At 35.1% G+C, this 19,021-nt stretch overlaps 1 protein-coding gene across 7 annotated transcripts in view; it reads left to right on the forward strand.

Annotated features, from left to right (window-relative positions):
• Positions 1 to 19,021, forward strand: part of INSC (INSC spindle orientation adaptor protein) — a 128,415-nt gene that overhangs the window by 67,870 nt on the left and 41,524 nt on the right. For all 7 annotated transcript variants that reach the window (XM_015864118.2, XM_015864119.2, XM_032445034.1 and 4 more), the window contains 5 exons: positions 4,713 to 5,058; positions 5,519 to 5,571; positions 7,123 to 7,246; positions 8,391 to 8,504; positions 13,640 to 13,765. In XM_015864118.2, the coding sequence (XP_015719604.1) occupies positions 4,713 to 5,058; positions 5,519 to 5,571; positions 7,123 to 7,246; positions 8,391 to 8,504; positions 13,640 to 13,765 (763 nt within the window). The remainder of the gene's footprint in view (positions 1 to 4,712; positions 5,059 to 5,518; positions 5,572 to 7,122; positions 7,247 to 8,390; positions 8,505 to 13,639; positions 13,766 to 19,021) is intronic.

Below are 19,021 nucleotides of genomic sequence, written 5' to 3' on the forward strand. Positions count from 1 at the left end.
AGTCTAATCTAGGAGAAAAGTGAACACTGTCCAAATCATTGGACTAATCCTTTAACTTGCCACATCAATTATAAAGCTAAATATTCATAGACCCCAATTATTCTGAGTGATCTTCAAAGTAAGTGTGTTCACTTAAAAAATCAGCTACCCTACAGGTATTCTGTATCACTTAACTGTCTCCCTAAATATGTTAAATTTTTGCTAAAATTAGCACAAGTATATCACAGATCCACAAGGCTCTTACAAGCAATTAATAGTGTTAAGTGACTTGAGTATAAATAAGAGCCTTCTCTAAGGCTCTTCACTAAATCCTTCCACTGATAGTTGAGTTCTGCTGTCTATTATATTAATGTAGAAACTGGCCCTGGGAATATTGGGTACCTATGAATAATTTTGAATAGATGCATTAGAAAAAAATTAGAGATGAGTTATGTTCAAAGAGGGGGCTAAATCCATTCAAGAAGTTGTTTGTTGCCAATTAATTACCTGCTGCTAATTAGAATAATAAATTTGAGCAGAGTTGTAAGTCTTGGCAATAACTTTCACTGTAGACTTATCTGGAAGCTGCATTAATGCTATCATTAGGATCTGTGATAAATCTGTCATAATAGGTGAAAATGGATAAAAAGACTAAGAAGCCTCAAGAAAACATAATTCTACACAGCAGAAGTCTTTACACTTTATAAATGTGATGGCCCCTGGGAATATTCACGTGAATTGATTAGCTCAGCCTTCCATATACAAAGCACAAAACTTCTGTACTTATTGAAATTCAGCATAAAAAATGGAGGCATAATTCTTTTTTATGATAACACTTGCAATTTAAAAAAGTATGTGTTTCTGCCAGTAAAACTATAGTAAAGAGGTCCAAGCTGGAAGCTGTAAATATTATCTAGTTATTATTTCTTTACTTTTGTGCTTCTGTATTCATATCACACCAATGTGAGAGAGAGAGGACTGCCCTGTAAAAGGGGTTGCTGGGTCTGTCCTAAGGATCGTGTGATTCATTAGCATACTACTTATTACTTAAAAAAAGAAGTGCTGGTAACTCTGAAAACAACATATGTATTAGAAATGTAAGATGATAATGATTTTCCCATGAGTCCTTCTCAATGATGAAACTGACCATCAAAGCATTATATAGCGTGGAAATGTCTGTGTGGAATAAGGTCTTAGCTTCTGTTGAAACATACTTCCAACATGCTGTTTCTCTAAGTTGGTTTCAGTCAGATGAATTTGTAGGAATACAGTCTTTAAACAGACGTTTGACAGGCACACTAGAATTCAGTGTATTCAAATCACTAGTTACTGAAATTCAATTGAATGATCTTGAAAACTTCATTTCTTTTACAGCCTTAATTAAAATAGGGTGACATCAAATAAACGCTTTCTTTTGAATTTTTATTTTGCACCAAATTTCTTCTATTTTTACATGAAATGCTGCTTTTTTGGTGTGCAGTATTCATAAATTGCTGTCTTGTCAGTATGCCAAGGCATACTAAATTAAAAAATATTAAACTAGTGGAGAGCTAACTTTATACACGAAGGTCTCTGCCAGTTAACCACCTAATGGTTTTTAATGAAACAGAACTGAGCAAAATCACACCATTAAGGTCCCTTATCCTTAAACCAATAATGCTCAGTGTATTTGTTAACTGCCTGAAAAAAGTTAGTATAGGGGGATAACAACACTTCCAGATGATGTGAAATTGATCAGTTTAATTCAAATAAACTGCATCCACACAATCACTGAAGTACCTGTTAATACTGAGTCACTAAAAAAGTAAGATATCTGGTTAAATTGATTGTTAATGAGCACAGTAGGAAATGTGAGGAGGAGCCAGAAACTGAAGAACAGTCTTACACCATAGGGCAGCTAACTCTAAACTATATTATCACTTTTATTTTCATTCTGAAATAAAAATAGTTATGCTTTGTGGAAGATAAACATGAAATAGTTCCCTTCAAAGCGCTTAAGTAAAGAAAAGTAATTGGGGGAATTCTTGGAAAATGGAGATGTACAGAAAATACAATCCAAATATGTCATTATATGATGCATTTGAAGTTTGGATGTTGTATGCTGTTCCTGCATCTCATCTTGGAAGGCCAGAGGATAACTAGAATTGTTTTTAGGAAAAGTGGGGAAGGGTAAGCAGATGATCAGATGTGAGAGATCACTTCTGTACGCTGACAGATTGGATAAGCACAGTTTTGATGTATTGAAAATGAGCTAAATCAAAGGAAATCAGTCTCAGCGAAAAAAACAGTGAGTTGTACAAAAAGGGCTTCTGTGGATCTCTCTCCAATTTCTCTTATACAAGAACTGCAGAGCTTGTATGTAACTCAAGGCAGCAAGTTTAAAATAAGCAATAAGAAATAGTTGTTCATACAAACCATAATCAAAGTGTAAGCCGTTGTCTCTAGATGTTGTAAAGGCCAAAAGTTTAAATAAATCCAAAAAGGGATTAATGGCTACTTTTGTTTCATGAATTGTGAAAACTTCCTGCACAGACGTGTGTTTTGGCTTAGGAAGTTCATAAACCACTAATTGCCAGAAGATGGGAAGGAGGGGTTGCTTGGCTCCTGCATTACCTCTTGCAATTGTTCCTTAAGCATCTGCTAATGGCTGTGTTGAGAGCAGGATAATGGGCTAGACAGGTTTTTAATCTGTCCCATTATGGGTGTTTTTATTTTGTAGGTGTGGTAATTTATTTATTTTTTCAGTAATGGGTGACAAGATGGAAATTTTCAACTTGTTTTGAGACATCATTAAATGCTGTCTGGAATATGGTTTTTAAAAGTTAATTAGGACTGATTCTACTTGGCTTTTCTTATTTTAATATGCAAAAGATAATCTGCAAATTCATGCGTTGAACGTTCGGAAGATTTTGTCTAAGTATGTGGAGAAGTGAATGAAAGCAAACAACTCGTATCTCGCTTGACTAATCATGAGATTAGTTTAAAGCATAATGTATCAGAAATGTTGATGTAGTGAACACGGATTTTTCAGTAGTCCCTTGGTCTCAAAGAAGTATTGTTCTCAATACTTGGTCTCAAAGATGGTATTATTTCATCCAGTGGAGTTAAAGGATGTTAAATTTCAGATGACAAAAATTTCTATGTTACACAACTGTACTTTGGTCAATTACTTTAGTAAGAACTGAGACATGAGAATTTCTTTAAAATCATTTGTGTACAATTTTAAAAACCTTTTTTCATTTTGGAGTGAAGATTTCTATTTGAGAATAAAGGAAACATAAGGTATTTCTTTTTTAAGCCAACTATCCTTATATTTGAGTTTTCTCTCCATGTGAATGTATAATATAAGAGTTAATTCATACTTACTAAACAGAGATTTAATCAATTATCATAGTGCACTTTGGAAATGAAAAATACATTACTCTGTCAAATGAGTTTATCCTTTACTGCACACAAACTGTGCATGTCATTATAAATCATGATCTCAAACTTCTGGAGTTGTTATTTTTGTCTATTAGGAAACCTTGTTTCACATCCAAAAAGGCAATAAGGAGACTACATATAGTGGGAAGAAAGTGAACCACAATCAATCATAAAATACAATTACACAGTGCTCAGTGCTGAGTAAAGAACTTAAATAGCAGCAGCTTGTGATGTTTAAAATTAAAAGAAGTTTTGCTGTATTTGGTGAAAAGGGAAATTGGATCAATGAAACTGATCCCTTGTATCTTGTCTGCTGTTTATTTATGTAAAATATTATACTTGAGGTTAGCCTCCTGCATATGTTTGTAGCCAAAATTTGGTAATTTGTGCAGCATTACCTCAGTGGTCTGGAAGGGGATCTTCTGAATTCAACTGGTGCTGAGCTCAAGAATTGAAAGGTCCTTCCCTGTGATTGTCTCTATCTTGGCTAATGCAATTTCAGAGTCAGTTCTAACAGGAAGGCTTTTACGTAACAGCTCAGGACACTGGACTGGATGATCTTAGAAATCTTTTCCAACCTTGGTGATTCTATGTGTTAACAGCTGTGCCTCTGTCAGAGGGTGCAAGGGCTCAAAGTGCAGGTTCATTGCCCTCGTGCTGGCCAAGGAGTTTCTTACAGCCTCACTCTTGTTTACAGTATGATTACTGTTGTGCAAAAATGTGCTCTGGAAGTCAGATATGCATATTTTATGGACAACAGTGAGAAACATGAGAGAAGGTAAAAGTTCTCATCAGAAAGAAGAATACAGCTGAAGTTTATGGAGATTATAATGCGCGAGAAATTGATGTTGCTGACAGTACCGTTAGTTATCTTGGTTTGGCTGTCCCAGAGTCAATGCAAGGGCTTTGGAGAGATACTGCAAGGTAAAACTTGTCCCGTGCAGAGACTGATAGGTGAAGTGTATAAAAAAACTTAAAGTGTAGTCCTATAAATAGCAACCAAGCTCATAACTTTGTTACTTCACCATATCAAACACTACATTTGCAAAGGACTGCAGGACTGTTTTCCTCTAAAACTGCAGCCTAAAATTCTGTTTAGTCATCCCCAATCTCTACTGATTTTTTTTGTAGTATGCTATGTAGTGTGAAAGTGATCAGTAACACAAAACTTGTGACTGAAATGGAAGGGAAAGCATGGTTTTGCCAATGAATTGCAACTTGGTAGTTAGATATAACAGCATTTTATTGCTGATGGTTATTCCAAGATCTCTTTGCCTCACCTTGTTCTTCCTTCTTTCTCTGTCTCCTAGTATGCATTTAATTCAGGTGGACTCTGTTCAGCGGTGGATGGAAGACTTGAAGTTGATGACAGACTGTGAATGCATGTGTATTCTCCAGTCCAAGCCGATCAGCGCTGAGAAGGATGAGCAAAATGAACTTATCCTTTCCTCACAGTATAGCACAAGCGATAACTTACAGCTGCTATTAAAAAGAGCTTGGATAATAAGCACAGAGCTGACCAGGATTGCTCAAAAGTTGGAAAAGAGTAGATGGCAAAGAGTCCACAGTATGACAGTAAGAGTCAATTGCCATGTACGTTCCATGATAAATGAATATAATGCATTTACCAGGAGTTTGTCAGAAGAAATGAATGAGGTAAGAATGCTTCATCTGATGTCTTCTCAATTTTGTTTTTGGTAATAACTGCAACTTTGTATAATCTTGTTTTGTCTTTTTTCTTTATATGATTTCTTCTTAGTTGTAAAAACATTTTAGACTCAATATAGATCCTTTTTTCATAGGCTTGATTGTCAAAGCTGGTCATGCTGACAAGTTAGGTTGTAAAAAATTTAGTTTTTGTTGACCTCTGGGCTGAAATATTTCAGTGCCCCACCTGTGAGCTTCTTTGCATTTAGGATCTAGTTGTTTTTATTAACCTTATTTTTATATCTACTTCTTTTATTTAGAAGAGAAGGAAAAAAAAAAAAAAGAGGTCTTATATGATGTAATAGTTCTGGAGGGTTTTCACCTGATTAACATGGGCAAACATTATCTGTTTTTTAAAAAGCAAACATACATGGATATTAAAAATCGCTTTCTCTTTCTATCCCTCCAGCTGGAAAAACTCTTAATAGACAAGTGTTCAGAGTTTACAGCATTTACAGAAAGGTAATTAAAATTTTTTGATTGAAGTATTTATTTTGCTGGTTTATTATGTTGTAGAGTTTGTGATGAAAAGTGCAAACCCACTGCCATGCCCAAATGTTTGAACTAGGCCCCTGCAGCTCTGAAAGGCTTTCTGAATGTTAGCCCCATGGATGAAATGAACTGCTTTTATCTAAACTGTATCTTAATGAAAGATGGGGTCTGCTGCTGCACAAAGCCTGGCATAGAAATGGAAGATGATTTTTCATAGCTTTTAGGTATCAAGGGAGAAAGTCTGATTCTAATGGTATAAGTGACAAAATTCCCTCAGAGTTTTCTGGAGCCAAGATTTCAGCTTCTCTGGATAACTTTCATATTGTTTCTTAATCGATGTCATAGTTGGTGTTCCTCTCTGTTTCCACATATTAGAAAACTAAACTCAAATAGGTACTCTTTTAATTGCATATGTAGGTTTAAGTAGTTCCGTGCACTCTTAGAATGCTGAGAATATAAAATAAGAATTTCTGTATAATCATTCTCATTATATTTACACTACCTTATGTACATTTTTCTGTTTCTTCCATTGTAATTTAATTGGTCTTTTTCTACTTACTTGAAACACGATGTCAGTCATTCTTCTCAGGGGATCATCAGGGGAAAAGACAGCAGGTAATGATCAGGAAGGAATACCCCTTGAGCATTACTGCTTTTTGACAAAGTTGCGCAATTCAAGCTTTACTTTTATATTCTACTATGGGACACACTGATTTAATAAGATCCGGTAGTGACCCTCTCCCTCTTTTTCTGTTTGACAAAAAGTTGTTAGGTGAAAGACAGGTAGTACTGAAAAGGGGACCTACTATGTAGGTGGAAACACTGATCAACAAAACCATATCCTCAGCTGCAGCATCTTTCTGAGGTGGAATAATTTTTGACAACTTAAAATAATGCATTTCTGTGCAGCAGTACCCATTGTTTCATTTGAATTATTCATCTGTAGATCATCTGTAGAATGTTTTACATCTTTATCTTGTTTCACTAGTTGTACCAAGTATCACTGGTTACAGAGTGGTTACACCAACTCTGTAAAGCTGCTCTGTGTAATCATTCTTCACAGAGCCTTATTTTACTTTTGAGTATGTTGCTTAAATGATCTTTATTCATTTGAACACATTCAGATTGTTCCCTCGTCCTCCTCTTGTTAAACTATGACAAAGAAAAGAAATGAAAATTATTGAGAGCACTTCTTAGTATATCCCTCTGTGTTTCACAACCAGAGCTGCAGATGAAATGCAGGCATCCCTGAGTAACTGTAACTATAAGCATAACGGGAAAATAGAGTTTAGCTGGTACAAACACAACATCTGCAGCAAAATTAGGCCTGTAGTGTATAGAGTAGATTGTGATCTCCAAAGTATTCATTAATGTCAACTGTTGTCCTTTGGTGTTATGCTTACTATGTGCAGACAAAGCTTTGATATTGTGGTGTAGATCTCACCTGTGGCAATCAGGTTTATAAACAACTGGAGTCTATTGCATCTTGTTTTCCTTCATTGCTTCTCTCTTTTGTTTTAGGTGCATACAAATAGAGGATGAGCAGATGCTGAGGTCTATGAAATCTTGTATTAATGAAACGCTCACTACCATTGCTCAGTATTTTGGGCAGTTGATAGAGCTAGTTTTAACACACGAGGCACAGGTTAGTATGCAGTATAAAACAGCATTTGTGAAGATGTTTGTTATTAAATCTTGAAGGAGAATGTTGATTAAGAGGAGGATGATAATATCTGTTTTCAGCAAATCGATGATCAGCCATTCAAATATCTTGCAAAGAGGTCTAAATGTGTTTTTTCACCAAATTTGTTTCCTAAGCAAAGTGATCTTGTGTATTACAGTGTAAATTACCACTCCTGATACATATCTTTTCAGTACAAGGAAGTCAATCACTGGATAATGTCTTCTTAACAAGACCATTGTACATATTTTCTCTCCCTGTTGAGGCACTGCTTTGGTTTAGAAACTTCAAAGTTTTTCCTGCTTACAACAGTTCCTATTGAAAGCTAAAACTTATAGAAGACATCCATATGATACACATATTATTACAGTACACATTTCAACTAGAGCATATCTTACATTGTGGGAAGTTGTGATTAAAATAACAACATGTGTACAGGCTGTGTGTGAATATCAGGATTCTTTTATCAAGAATAAAATAACTGCATATTGCAGATTCAGTGAGTAGGCAGTCATTATTTTGATGCATATTCTCTTTAATATGAGAAGTCCTCTATATTGCCCCTGGACACTTTGATATTTACTGACGTGTTAAATTATAGTCTCTATATTCCTGTTATTAGTATCACCTTTCAGTTTTATGCATAAACTCACAATAATGATGATCCTAGAGACATAGGAAGTTATATTAGAAAAGGTACAGCAATGTTATATATGAATAATGCAGAATGTTTACACCACTCTGTGATGCAGTTTCTGCATAGAGACAGTTTCTTTCTTAAGTTCATAGTTCAATTCTGGGTCAAATACCAGAATGGTTTACTAAATAATTTCAGAACTCTTTTTAACGTGTTTTCAAATACATTTCTCTTTTCTATTTGTGCTTATTTTTATATGTTGCTATTGTTAATATAACATTTGAATAGATATAACTAAATGTGTTATATTACTGTTTTGACTCTTGCTAATGTTTCTTTTTGCTTTGTCTCAGTGAGAAGGAAAATTATCATACAGATTAAATGGATGTGACTTCCCACTCTGTCATCTTAAATACAATAGTCGTGTTTATCATTGGAAGTAACTGTTTTTAATTACCTTATGTCACACAGAACCTGCTGAGACAAATAGAATCGTCAGATAGTGTGTACATCACTGAATCAGCAATTAATAGCTTATTCGGCCTCACCCAGGAAGGTACTCATCTGTGCCGTATCATAGCTAAGGTAAGGGGATAAATATATGGATTAATTCAAAGTAAAATTGGTAATCTGCATGGGTTATTTTACTCCACACCGTAGCGGTGGTGAGTTTTGAAAGGTACAATAGTACAACATGAAATTCCGCATTTCAGGAGATGTAACCTATGTTGAAGAACACTAGAAACTTATTCTAAGGAACTTTTTCTTTTTGATGCTTTCAAAATAAATTGAAGGTGTGAAAGAGAAAAGGTAGCAGACAAGAAGACTCATGTCAGCTGTTTCTTCATGATGTAGCTATTTCACAGCATCTGTTTCAATTTGTGTCCATTTTTAAAAATTTCCTCCAACTAGTAATTGCTATATAAGACCCTGACTATTTCGTCTTGACAACATCCTCTTAACTGGAAGACTGCTGTTATTTTGTTCTGTCTATGGTCATTTATCAATAATCTCATCCTCAGTGTACATAGGGGGAAATATATGTTCCCAAATTTAAGTTTCTGTTTGCAGAGTGAATGAGCCAACCTCTTGTCCTGCTCAGAGATGAAGTTAAATAGCAATATCTAATTAGTTTTATTTCTATCTATATTTATTGATGTTTGCACCATAAAAGGTACCACTGAAGGCTCTGAATGAAGCAGGCTCAAGTGTGTAGTGTATTCTGGCAACAGCATGAGGGGTTTAATTTATTCTGAATTGGTATTTGAGCTCCACTCAGTGGTATCCAAAACAATTTTAAAATGCTGATTATTGAGGAAGTGCAGAACTAAGAAATTGAGGAAAATTGTCTTGTGCTTTTTATCATTGTAAGAATTCCACAGACAGTTCCACTTAACAGAAGTGAAGTCTGACCTTCAATAAAATCACTAAATTAATTTATTACTAATACTACATGGATGTGTCACAGGATGCACTAAATGATTTCCAAGTGAGGAAATGCATGCCCTTATGCAAAGAACCCTAAGTGGTGCTTGGTTGCCAAACTACAGTAGTGATTGTATCACTTGTCATGCACATCTGTTTCCTCTATGCACTGAAATGTAATTTCATTACTCACCTTCATCCTTTATCTTCTGTGTTGCATCAGTTACCTGCACCACTGAGCATGGTGGCAGAGGAAATGTGATTGCCTAGAATTTTGTATTCCTTCATTTGAATGGGTTGCTATGACAGGGAAAGTGCAAGGAGATTTAAAAAATAAAAAAATAAAAAAATACATTAACCTGGCACTGCACCAGCTCATTACAAGTGCAAGAATGGATAGATTTTTGCAAAAATCTCAAAACTTGTCATAGACACAGAAGTTCCCTTGAGTGTGCTCTTATTGTTGAAAAAACTAGACAGGAAAGTGGAATAATTCAGAGAAATATGTGAAATGTGCTTAGTGTTTTCTGTCTCAAAATCTAAGTCTCTGAAAGGCAAGAATCCTCCTCTACTACAAAGCCATCTACAATTTTATACCATCTGAAAATTGTTTTGAGCATTACAGTTAAAGTAAAAATGAGTTCTTTTTTTCTTTTTTAATTTTTAGAAATCCAACTGTAATATTCTGTAAAAGTCATGTTGCTGTTTCACCCATTGCTGCTCAATGCTCATAAAAGCATAAAGGCTAAGATCTCTAGAATAAATGCGTAGCAGTAAGCACAAGATAAGAAATGGAGAAAAAATAAAAAAAATAAAAATAAATAACATTAGTGATCATAATGATCCTCGAATTTTGAGCTAACAGAGAAATAAATGATGTGCTGTGGGTTTTGAACTAGAGGTCACGTTCAACGTGGAAGGTGCCAGAATGGAAATTCCACCAGTGAGCTTAAAAGCAAAAAGAGAAAATGAGGATGGGAAGAGCCAAGTGCAGAATCTATTGTAGAAATCTGTTTTAGTCAGATTTTTGTCAGTGGATCAGTTTCTTACCTTTGGATATGAATGTTGCTAAAATCCTCTTCCTCTGTCATATCTCATGACATGTACTTAAGCATAAAATAACGTGACTTAATTATACCATTGTCTGCAATGAGGCTGCAGGAGTGTATTCACAAAATCTATTTCATAATATTGTCTATTAGATTTTGATCTTTGAATCTTTCTTATTAAAACCCACAAATTAGTATCTTGGTTGTTAAACCTCTACCATCATATTCAAGATCACAAAAATTTTCATTTTAAAAAATGAAAGTTAAATGCTTTGAGTGAATTTGAGCACCTTTCACAAACTCTAGCACTGCTTAAATAGTCTGTGTCTGAATCGATTCAGCTNATCCATATCAGTCAGTTCCAGAGTTAATATAAATACATAGTGGGACATGAAGTAACACAGAAAATGTTTTAAAAGAAATCCATTTCACTGATCAATTAGAATGTAATACTATCTATACTGGGTTGAATACTATAGTAATAATCTCCAAAAATGAGAGAGGCAAAACCCAAGACAACTTTCTCTGGAGAAACTGAGCCTGAATGAGATGTGCAGCATCTCGCTTGCTCTCAGTAAAGTACATCTTGTTCTTATCTTCTTTGTAAATCAGTTCAATTTCTAGCAATTATTTACTACAGAGATTTCTTTAGAGATCGACATTCTGGCTAATTATAAATGTTGTCTTCCATCATGAGGAAACGACTTGATGGAATTTGCTGCACTTCAAATAATTTGAGGCCAAACCTGCAAAACACTGCTCATTAGGGGTGGATGCCTTCTCTCCCTGCATTTCACTGAGCTCCTTCATCACGTACTTGTGACTGTATTTCAAGTGATTTTGTTATCTAGTGTTAGTCCTTCTGAACAATATATCAGGGAATTATCTGGGAAATTGAATTCCTGCTAATCCAGTACAGGGGAGAAGCAGATCATCAAGCATTAAAGAAAGTTGCCCTATCATTGCAGAGAGTATGTAAAGCCTGTCCTAAATGAAACCTGAATTGCAGCAGGAGCAGTGCTTCTTGTGGTGTTCTTTCTTTTGGTTCCAGTTTTCTGCAACCAAAAGTCTGCAGAAAATAAACAGCAAGGTGAAAGTGTGGTTAGATATATCAGGATTTTTAGGAAAGGTGTACAGCTAGCTGATTTCCAAAGAAAGAGAAATTTTATGTTGCTAGGATTCTTCAAATAAGTACAAATAAGTATAAAGTGCATGAATAAATGTTACCAGTTTGTACTTAGCCCTGTGAGATGGAGCAGCTCTGTTATCATATCGTCATCAGAGGGAGACTCAGAAATAGGTGAACTACCTCTGGATGATGCTGAGATGCCAGTAAAACTTTGGGTGCCCAAGTGCTTTTGACAAGCCATAGAATCAGGCTCACTATTTCCTACTCACTCTGTATTTCACTTACAGCTCTCTAGATTCATTACTTATGGTCAATGTTTTACAACTTGGTAACAGTATACGGTGCACATAATAAACAATTTGGATCTTCTCCCAACAAACAGTGATAAATCACTTCCTGTCCCTCAGAGACAAGAGCAAGGCACCCATTTGTCAGAAAGAAAGCTTGAAGCCAATGTGCAATTGTCATTATTGTCATTCATGAAGTTCTGCTTATTATAATCAAATTAGGGAACCACATTTTCCTGATCTCACAGAACTGTGAGTACTTTCATAGTGACAATAGAACCAAAGAAATCCCAGTTACCTCAGATCTGGGGACAGCACTGTACTCACTCATTTCTATGCTTATTAATAGATACTTCAATTACTACAAGGGGGAATACCAATATCCTTTTATGGATGGAAGAATCACTGTAAGAATTTTTCCCGTTAGTGTTCTGCCTTTTACTTTAAGGGCTCTGAAATGTCTTTGTGCAGTAAGCTGAATATAGCTACCCTAGATATAAAATAGCTCAAAGATATACGTGCACTTCTTACAATTTCACAAATAAATTTTACTCTTAAGAAAACTTACTAAGCCTTCTCACTGATTTCATTGAAGTGGCACAAATGTCTTTAAAGATAATATAAAAAAAATTGAATCCTTAAATTATATTGCAATGTTAATTTTGTCAAATTCTAATTTAAGTTAGTGACTATTTTTTGCTAGGCTGAATGGGCACATTATCTTATTCTATTATTCTCTGCTAAATTCTAGCAGAACTAGTACAAAAATGTGGAAGAATTCTGAATTGTATTCTGGAGGTTTTTTGTCAGAACAACTTGTTGAGCTTTCAAATAGTACAATTGGCTGAAGAGGAAAAGATGAAGTTCAGTAAATCTAGAAGATCATTTTTTATAGAGGAAACTTAAGTAGGCTTAGTCTGAACAATCTGTATTAAACCTGGTCTGTGATTCCAATTAATTTTAACTCATACCTGTAGTATCAGTACTTTAGACCAAGGTTTTTCATTTGTGAATAATGTCTTAAATGTTTTCTTCATTGTGTAGCTACTTTTAAATGGAAAAAAAAAAATAGATTAATTAAAGCTTTGGTAGTCTACCTGGCAAGCATAGCATTTAGAGACAACACAATCCAACAAAAATCCTGAAGTGCACGTATCATTTGTATCTGTGTCCTTCCATTTATTATGTGACCTTTCCTAGTATTTATGTCTTTGCACTATGTAGGAAATGATGGACAGCTACTGTAAGGATTTATATATGCTCAATTATTTTTCATTATATCTGAAGAAAAATGTGTAGGAATGCAAATTTTATGTGCTGGAAGAGGAATGTATGGATTGTATCATTGTAGAACTTGTCAACTTTGACATTTTCAATAGCTCTTCAAACTGTGACCTTCTCTTTCATATTTTATTAATGTAAAATTATGGTATGGATACCAGAAACAGAGGAATGTGAAATATTTGCTAACAAATCTGTTTTTAACTAATAGCGTGTGGTTGAACTATCAATTAAATATGACTCCAGTTGCAGCCTATTGATAAATCTTTATCAATTTTATTTGGATGTCAAGGTTACTTTAATTTGTTCTTATAATTGGTAAAAGCCACTTGCTTAAGCATACCTCCTATTGATGCTATATTACTTTTTCATCACTTACCATATAAGTGTTAATCAATGTGAATTCTCTGTTTAACATCTTTGTTGTTTTCATGATAGCTAACTTGGATACATTAATAAAGGACTCTGCCCTTCCCTCTGTCCCAATCTCAATTATGTTGTAGAGAAACGTTTAGTGCTGTTTTTCTGATTTCTGCTTTTCATCTGCAGGAAGGAGGTGTCACTGCTCTCTTTAAGATCTGTCGCCAGGATTATTTCAGGCGCCTTTATCCCCAGACACTGAGAACATTGGCATCCATTTGTTGTGTAGAGGAAGGGATGCACCAGCTGGAAAAGGTAGGCATTTCAGTGCTTTTTATTGACTGCATCATAAAAAGAGAAATCCTGTGCTTAATCTCTTCTAGAAACTGATAAATTTATGGTGTTTGATACTGTGGTCTGTTCAATGCTTCCTTTTTCTGTGTTGGATACATCTTCAATCTTTACAAAAGCAATTGTAACAAAAAAACATCCTATTAGTTATTTACACAAGTAAGCTTCCTAAATAGGGATAATGTTCATAAAGCAACCAAATACGTTAGTGACTACGTCACACACACACACACACACACACACACACAAAACCCACAAAAAAACAAACAAAAAAACCCCAACAAAATAAATGATAATTTCTAGACTCTTTAAAGTGCATATTTAGAAACTCTAATACTTCAAATAACTTTTAGAACATAGAAAGCTTTATACCTCTTTAAATCGTTTTCCTGACACTCAGGTAGGGCATATACTTGAGGTAGCCTGTGAGAGTTGTAATTGCTCAGAAAGAAGTGCAACAGATATAGCAGCCAACCAGTAAAAAGTGTCTGCTAATCAGCAACAAGTTTTCTAAAAGCCAATTTTAACTAAGATGGAAAACATCAAAACAGTATGCAGTATCAACTGCTTAGGCTTCATTCCTTTTTCACCCTTGCTATGTGCTGCTGTTTTGGAAAATGAACACTTCTCCTAGTCACTAAATCATGATCTCATCCTTTTGTGTTTCATAAAACAGTCATCTTCCAGAGCTGAATATTGGCCTCTTCAAGTTAATGATAAATGATTTCACTGCCACTTTACATTGACGTATCTTGTAATTTACTGCCATAGAATTCAAGCAAACTGTGACAGAACATCTGCAGCAAAAATCAAGTCTCTGAGCTTACAGTAAATGAAGATGTCTTTTTTTTTTATTTTATTTTTTTGACACACTACTAGTTCAGACTGACACCAAAATCAGTCTAAAAGGATCTCTCATTATGCTCATAAGAACAGCAGAATTAGTAAAGTTAGAGATGGAAAGAACTAATTAAACTCACCTGGTCCAGTAGCACTTAACGGATTTTTAATAGAAATTCTTAACACCGATTTCAATAGCTCATTTTAATCTGGGCCTTCAACTCTCCAACTCACAACTTGGTGAAAATGAACAGCTAGACATTAATTCTACTTTTCTGAACAGGAGAAAGTTTATAACTGAACTGTTTGAATAATCACTTTGTCAACTTTTTTGCCTAAAATTATGTCACTGAGGATCTATGCGTTATGTAGGTCCAGTACATTCTTAGATTTTTCAGGAGGAGAATAGGATAGTTCATCAAAAGAAGCAAAGATCTTTTCTCTGAAAAAGGTTAATGTCTCTCTGAGTACCTCTGGAGGCTGAACATGAAAGGCATTTACATATGACAATGCTATGTCATGCATAAATATATTTCAGCTGGTGATGGTTGTAGAGAGGAAGGAAGAGAAGCTTTTACCACAATGTATTCTTTTACATCTATTTGAAAGCAGAACAGTGTTCTCATCACACAGAAATACATGGAAGGTGCACTAGATCAGAAGACCAATATCTTGATATAAACACCACATTCATTTTTAATATTGTTGTCTTTGAGTAAGGATGATTTTTTTTTTTTCCCTTTTAAAATTTGCAGAGAAATAAGAAGAGGGTTAATAATGATAATAACATTTCTGAAATTACCATAGGACTCCTATCTGGCAGAAAGAGCTGTTTCTATTGCCCAGCTAAGCACCTGGGTGGTTGTGAAGCATTTAATTTGCTCTGATGTGAATATCATTATGATTAACTTGCTACAGAAATTATCTACTATTTGCCTATTTTAAGCAGGTACATTTTCCCCATCTTTTAAATAATAATTACTTTCCAGTCATGCATCCTTAAATATGTATATCTGCACTCTGTTCTCTTAGAGCACACTTGAAAAAGTCATTGTTACTTTATATAATCTCAATGAACATGCCTCTCCTTAATTACATTTACCACAACCACACTGTTGTTGCAGTGATTAGCTTTACTCTTTCAGGTGAATCTAATCAGCTATATTTACAATAATAAAAAATCAGTTGCTTAGAATACCAATTTATTATAGTTATTTAACTTGCAAATACTTTCCTGATTTTTAAAAATATGCTGTTACTTTGTTGTATGTGCAGGTGCTGGGTTCCAGGAACTCAACAATATCAAATTAAGCTTTTAATGTAGAGAGTGAAGAACTCACCTTGTTTTAACTGAGGTCTGCATGTAAATAAATTGAGCTCTGTATAACTTGCGCTTCACAAGTGGGTAGTTAGTGCTTCAAGCTGCTTATGGATGTCCACTTGTTCCGCACACTTTAGCTTCATAATCCACTGTTACACCAGTGGACCCATTCAGAGGAGGGGAGAGGTCTTGGAAAAGTGTTCACAATTTCCACTCTTCGTGTTATTCCTGTAACTGCCTATCCCTGTTCCCAAGAGAGCTTTGTCATTCGTCTTGTGGCCCTTGAGCATGCAAACTTGTTAGGAGAGAGCAATGGAAGTATGATTATTTTTAGTATAGGCATTCAGGAATTTAAGTAAATACATAGTACAGATAATGGATGCTACAGGCAGAAGCTCTCCAGATAATGATGACATATACTATAGATAATCTTAATAAATAACACAGAAAACTTCTAAAAACAGAATAACTGAGAGGAATTTGAGTGAGGTGAGAGCAGAAATTGAAGAACGGTTTTACTTTTGTACATGCAGACCTATTTGTGCATACAGCCTCAGGGATGCTTTGGACAAAAGCAGAATTATTTAGTGGCAGATCTGACAAATGTCTCTAATGTGAAGTAGCCGTATGTGGAAAAGGGGTTTCTATTTGAATACAAGCCTACGTCTCAGCACATCATTTGCCTACAGCAGTTCTTCAACCCTTCCACTTTCCAAGTGTGCAGTAAGTTTCTGTTTTGCAGTGCTTTTTGAACAAGTTTTCTGTGTGTGTACTAACATGCAGACTTATTACAGCCTGATGTCTTTGGTAGTTTCTCTGCTTCACGTCTGTCCATACAGGGCTTCCAGCTGACTGGTGTTGGAAGGCACGGCTTTCCAATTTTTGCTCTATGATGGAGAGCAGTTGTATGATTTTTACTAACTTTCCCACTGCAATAAAAGAACTGCAGAGTCACTGCAGAAATAAATATCAAACAGAGAAATGTACCACCATTTTTTTTTCACGTGGAACATTATTTTGTTAAAAACCTGCAACTCAGCTGAGACTTAGATCAAGGCCCAACAGCCACCAAAGATTTGTGCAAACGTTAAGCACCTGTCTAAATATCAACATTGTGCATTATATATTTGCTTGCAGAACATATAAACTAGTTCAATAACTAGTAACAGCTGTTACATTAATAAAACCTTCTTTTTTAATAAATGACATGGCAGCAAGTTTGCCTAAATATACATTATAAATTCTTTTGAATCCTTCATTCTGAGCACATCAAATCAAGATTAAAATTTTTGTGGCTGGGAAACTAAGCATTTCTTGAAGATTTCTTACATAGAAATTGTCTAAAATATATTGTTTGATGTGAACCCAGCCTGCTTTTTAAGAACCACTATCTTACAGTAAATAATTTCTATCTATCTGTCATGAAAACCAAGTTTTTCTCAGTGAGCTTTTATTGGGAATTAAGTGAAATGCTTTTCAGAACTTTTACAACAGATAAAAGTTGTCCATAGCTTTTCATTGAATGTGGGCTGCTGAATTGAGTTTGAAATGGAGTTACTCTTGTTTTGACAGAAGTTAACATCCGAAACTGAAAATTCAAGGTAGCTAGAGCTGAGCATAGTAGTATGTTGTATTCTCAGCTGCTAAAATCACTGAGGTTTGTGTAGCCAGAGGCTGAGGTAGATGTGAGAGTCATGGAGAGCACCTGCGTTTTGAGAGCATAAGTAACTTTGGAAGGACAGTATAATAACAGCTTAAAAACTAGCCTTGTGTTAAAAATTTCTTAATTTCTGATTAATGTGTATTAAAAAAACTTCCTATGATCTCTATCGGTGTTTTTGTAGCTTGTTTGTAGCTAGTTTCAGGACAAGGAATTAGTCCCATAAAATGACAGAAATTACATAGATGCTGCATTCTCAAAAAAGCTGAATTCAGGAATTTAAAAGATCAAGGAGTCTTTTATTACTTTAGTAAAATAAATAAACAAACAAACAACAAAAAACACAAAAACAAAAAAAACAAACAATAACAGAAATTTAAAAATGCATTTTAAGTCTTATTTCATGTCATCTCCTCTAGAAGATACAGGACAAGGTGGGGCATTAACAGAAAAATTAAGGACTCCTAGAAATTGTTTGATGAAGGGGAGAAGTTAAGCAGCCCTTCTCTTGTTTCTCTCCACAAAAAGATGGTACCACAGAAGGTTATACTCCTTTTTCAGTTTTTCAGGGCTCACATTGACTAGTGCAATCTCTGCACTTCTATGAAGAGAACATCATTCTTGTTTTTTCCCAGGGCGGTGCTTTGTTTACAGGAAATGTGTGGGTCTTCCCGGATGGGAAGAGACTTTCTGCATGCTTAATATCACAACACTGGCTTACATGCTAAGAGCATGTGAAATGATTTAGATGAAAAGAGTTCAAGTGATGCATTTCTCTTTCATCTCTTTGGCTGAAATGTCACTTCTTATCTTTTGCATAATGTATTTTTCTGTGTCCAGCAGCATTGTTTTGGCTCACCTTCCTTGGTCATTTGTAGCCTGACTTTGGAGTTGTGCTTTTGAAGTTGCAAATGAAAGCTAGGAATGGATAGAGTTCTCTTGTAATTCTTTACAGAGGAGTATAGCGTTTTAAAGACTAATACAAGCAACTTCTGGTGCAGAGCATGGTGACACTTCATGTTAGTGTTAAAGCTGGGCACTTTATCTAAATGTTGTTGCTGGGTAATTGTGTAGATTGTAGGAGAATCAGGAGCTACAGTGAGAAAGAAATATGTCAGCCTTAAGGAATGGAGTAAGGAACAACATATTCAGAAGCTGCTTTTCACATAGATTTGCCTGGTTATCAAAAAGGCTATTTCAGTATCTGAGTTAGTGGCACAATTAGATAATGTGAAGTTCTAGGCTTGCAGCTCCTTAATTTACTGGACACTTCTGAGTAAAGCTGTTTAATTAATTGGCAGTGAAAAATGTGCTGGGTTTGGCAAATTACATTTCTGTCAAAGCCCCTGCAAGATTCATTAAATCATATCTGGGAGTGCAGGAACTGCCCTTTCTCACT

This window comes from Coturnix japonica, chromosome 5 (assembly GCF_001577835.2).
Source record: "Coturnix japonica isolate 7356 chromosome 5, Coturnix japonica 2.1, whole genome shotgun sequence".
Taxonomy (NCBI): Eukaryota; Metazoa; Chordata; class Aves; order Galliformes; family Phasianidae; genus Coturnix; species Coturnix japonica.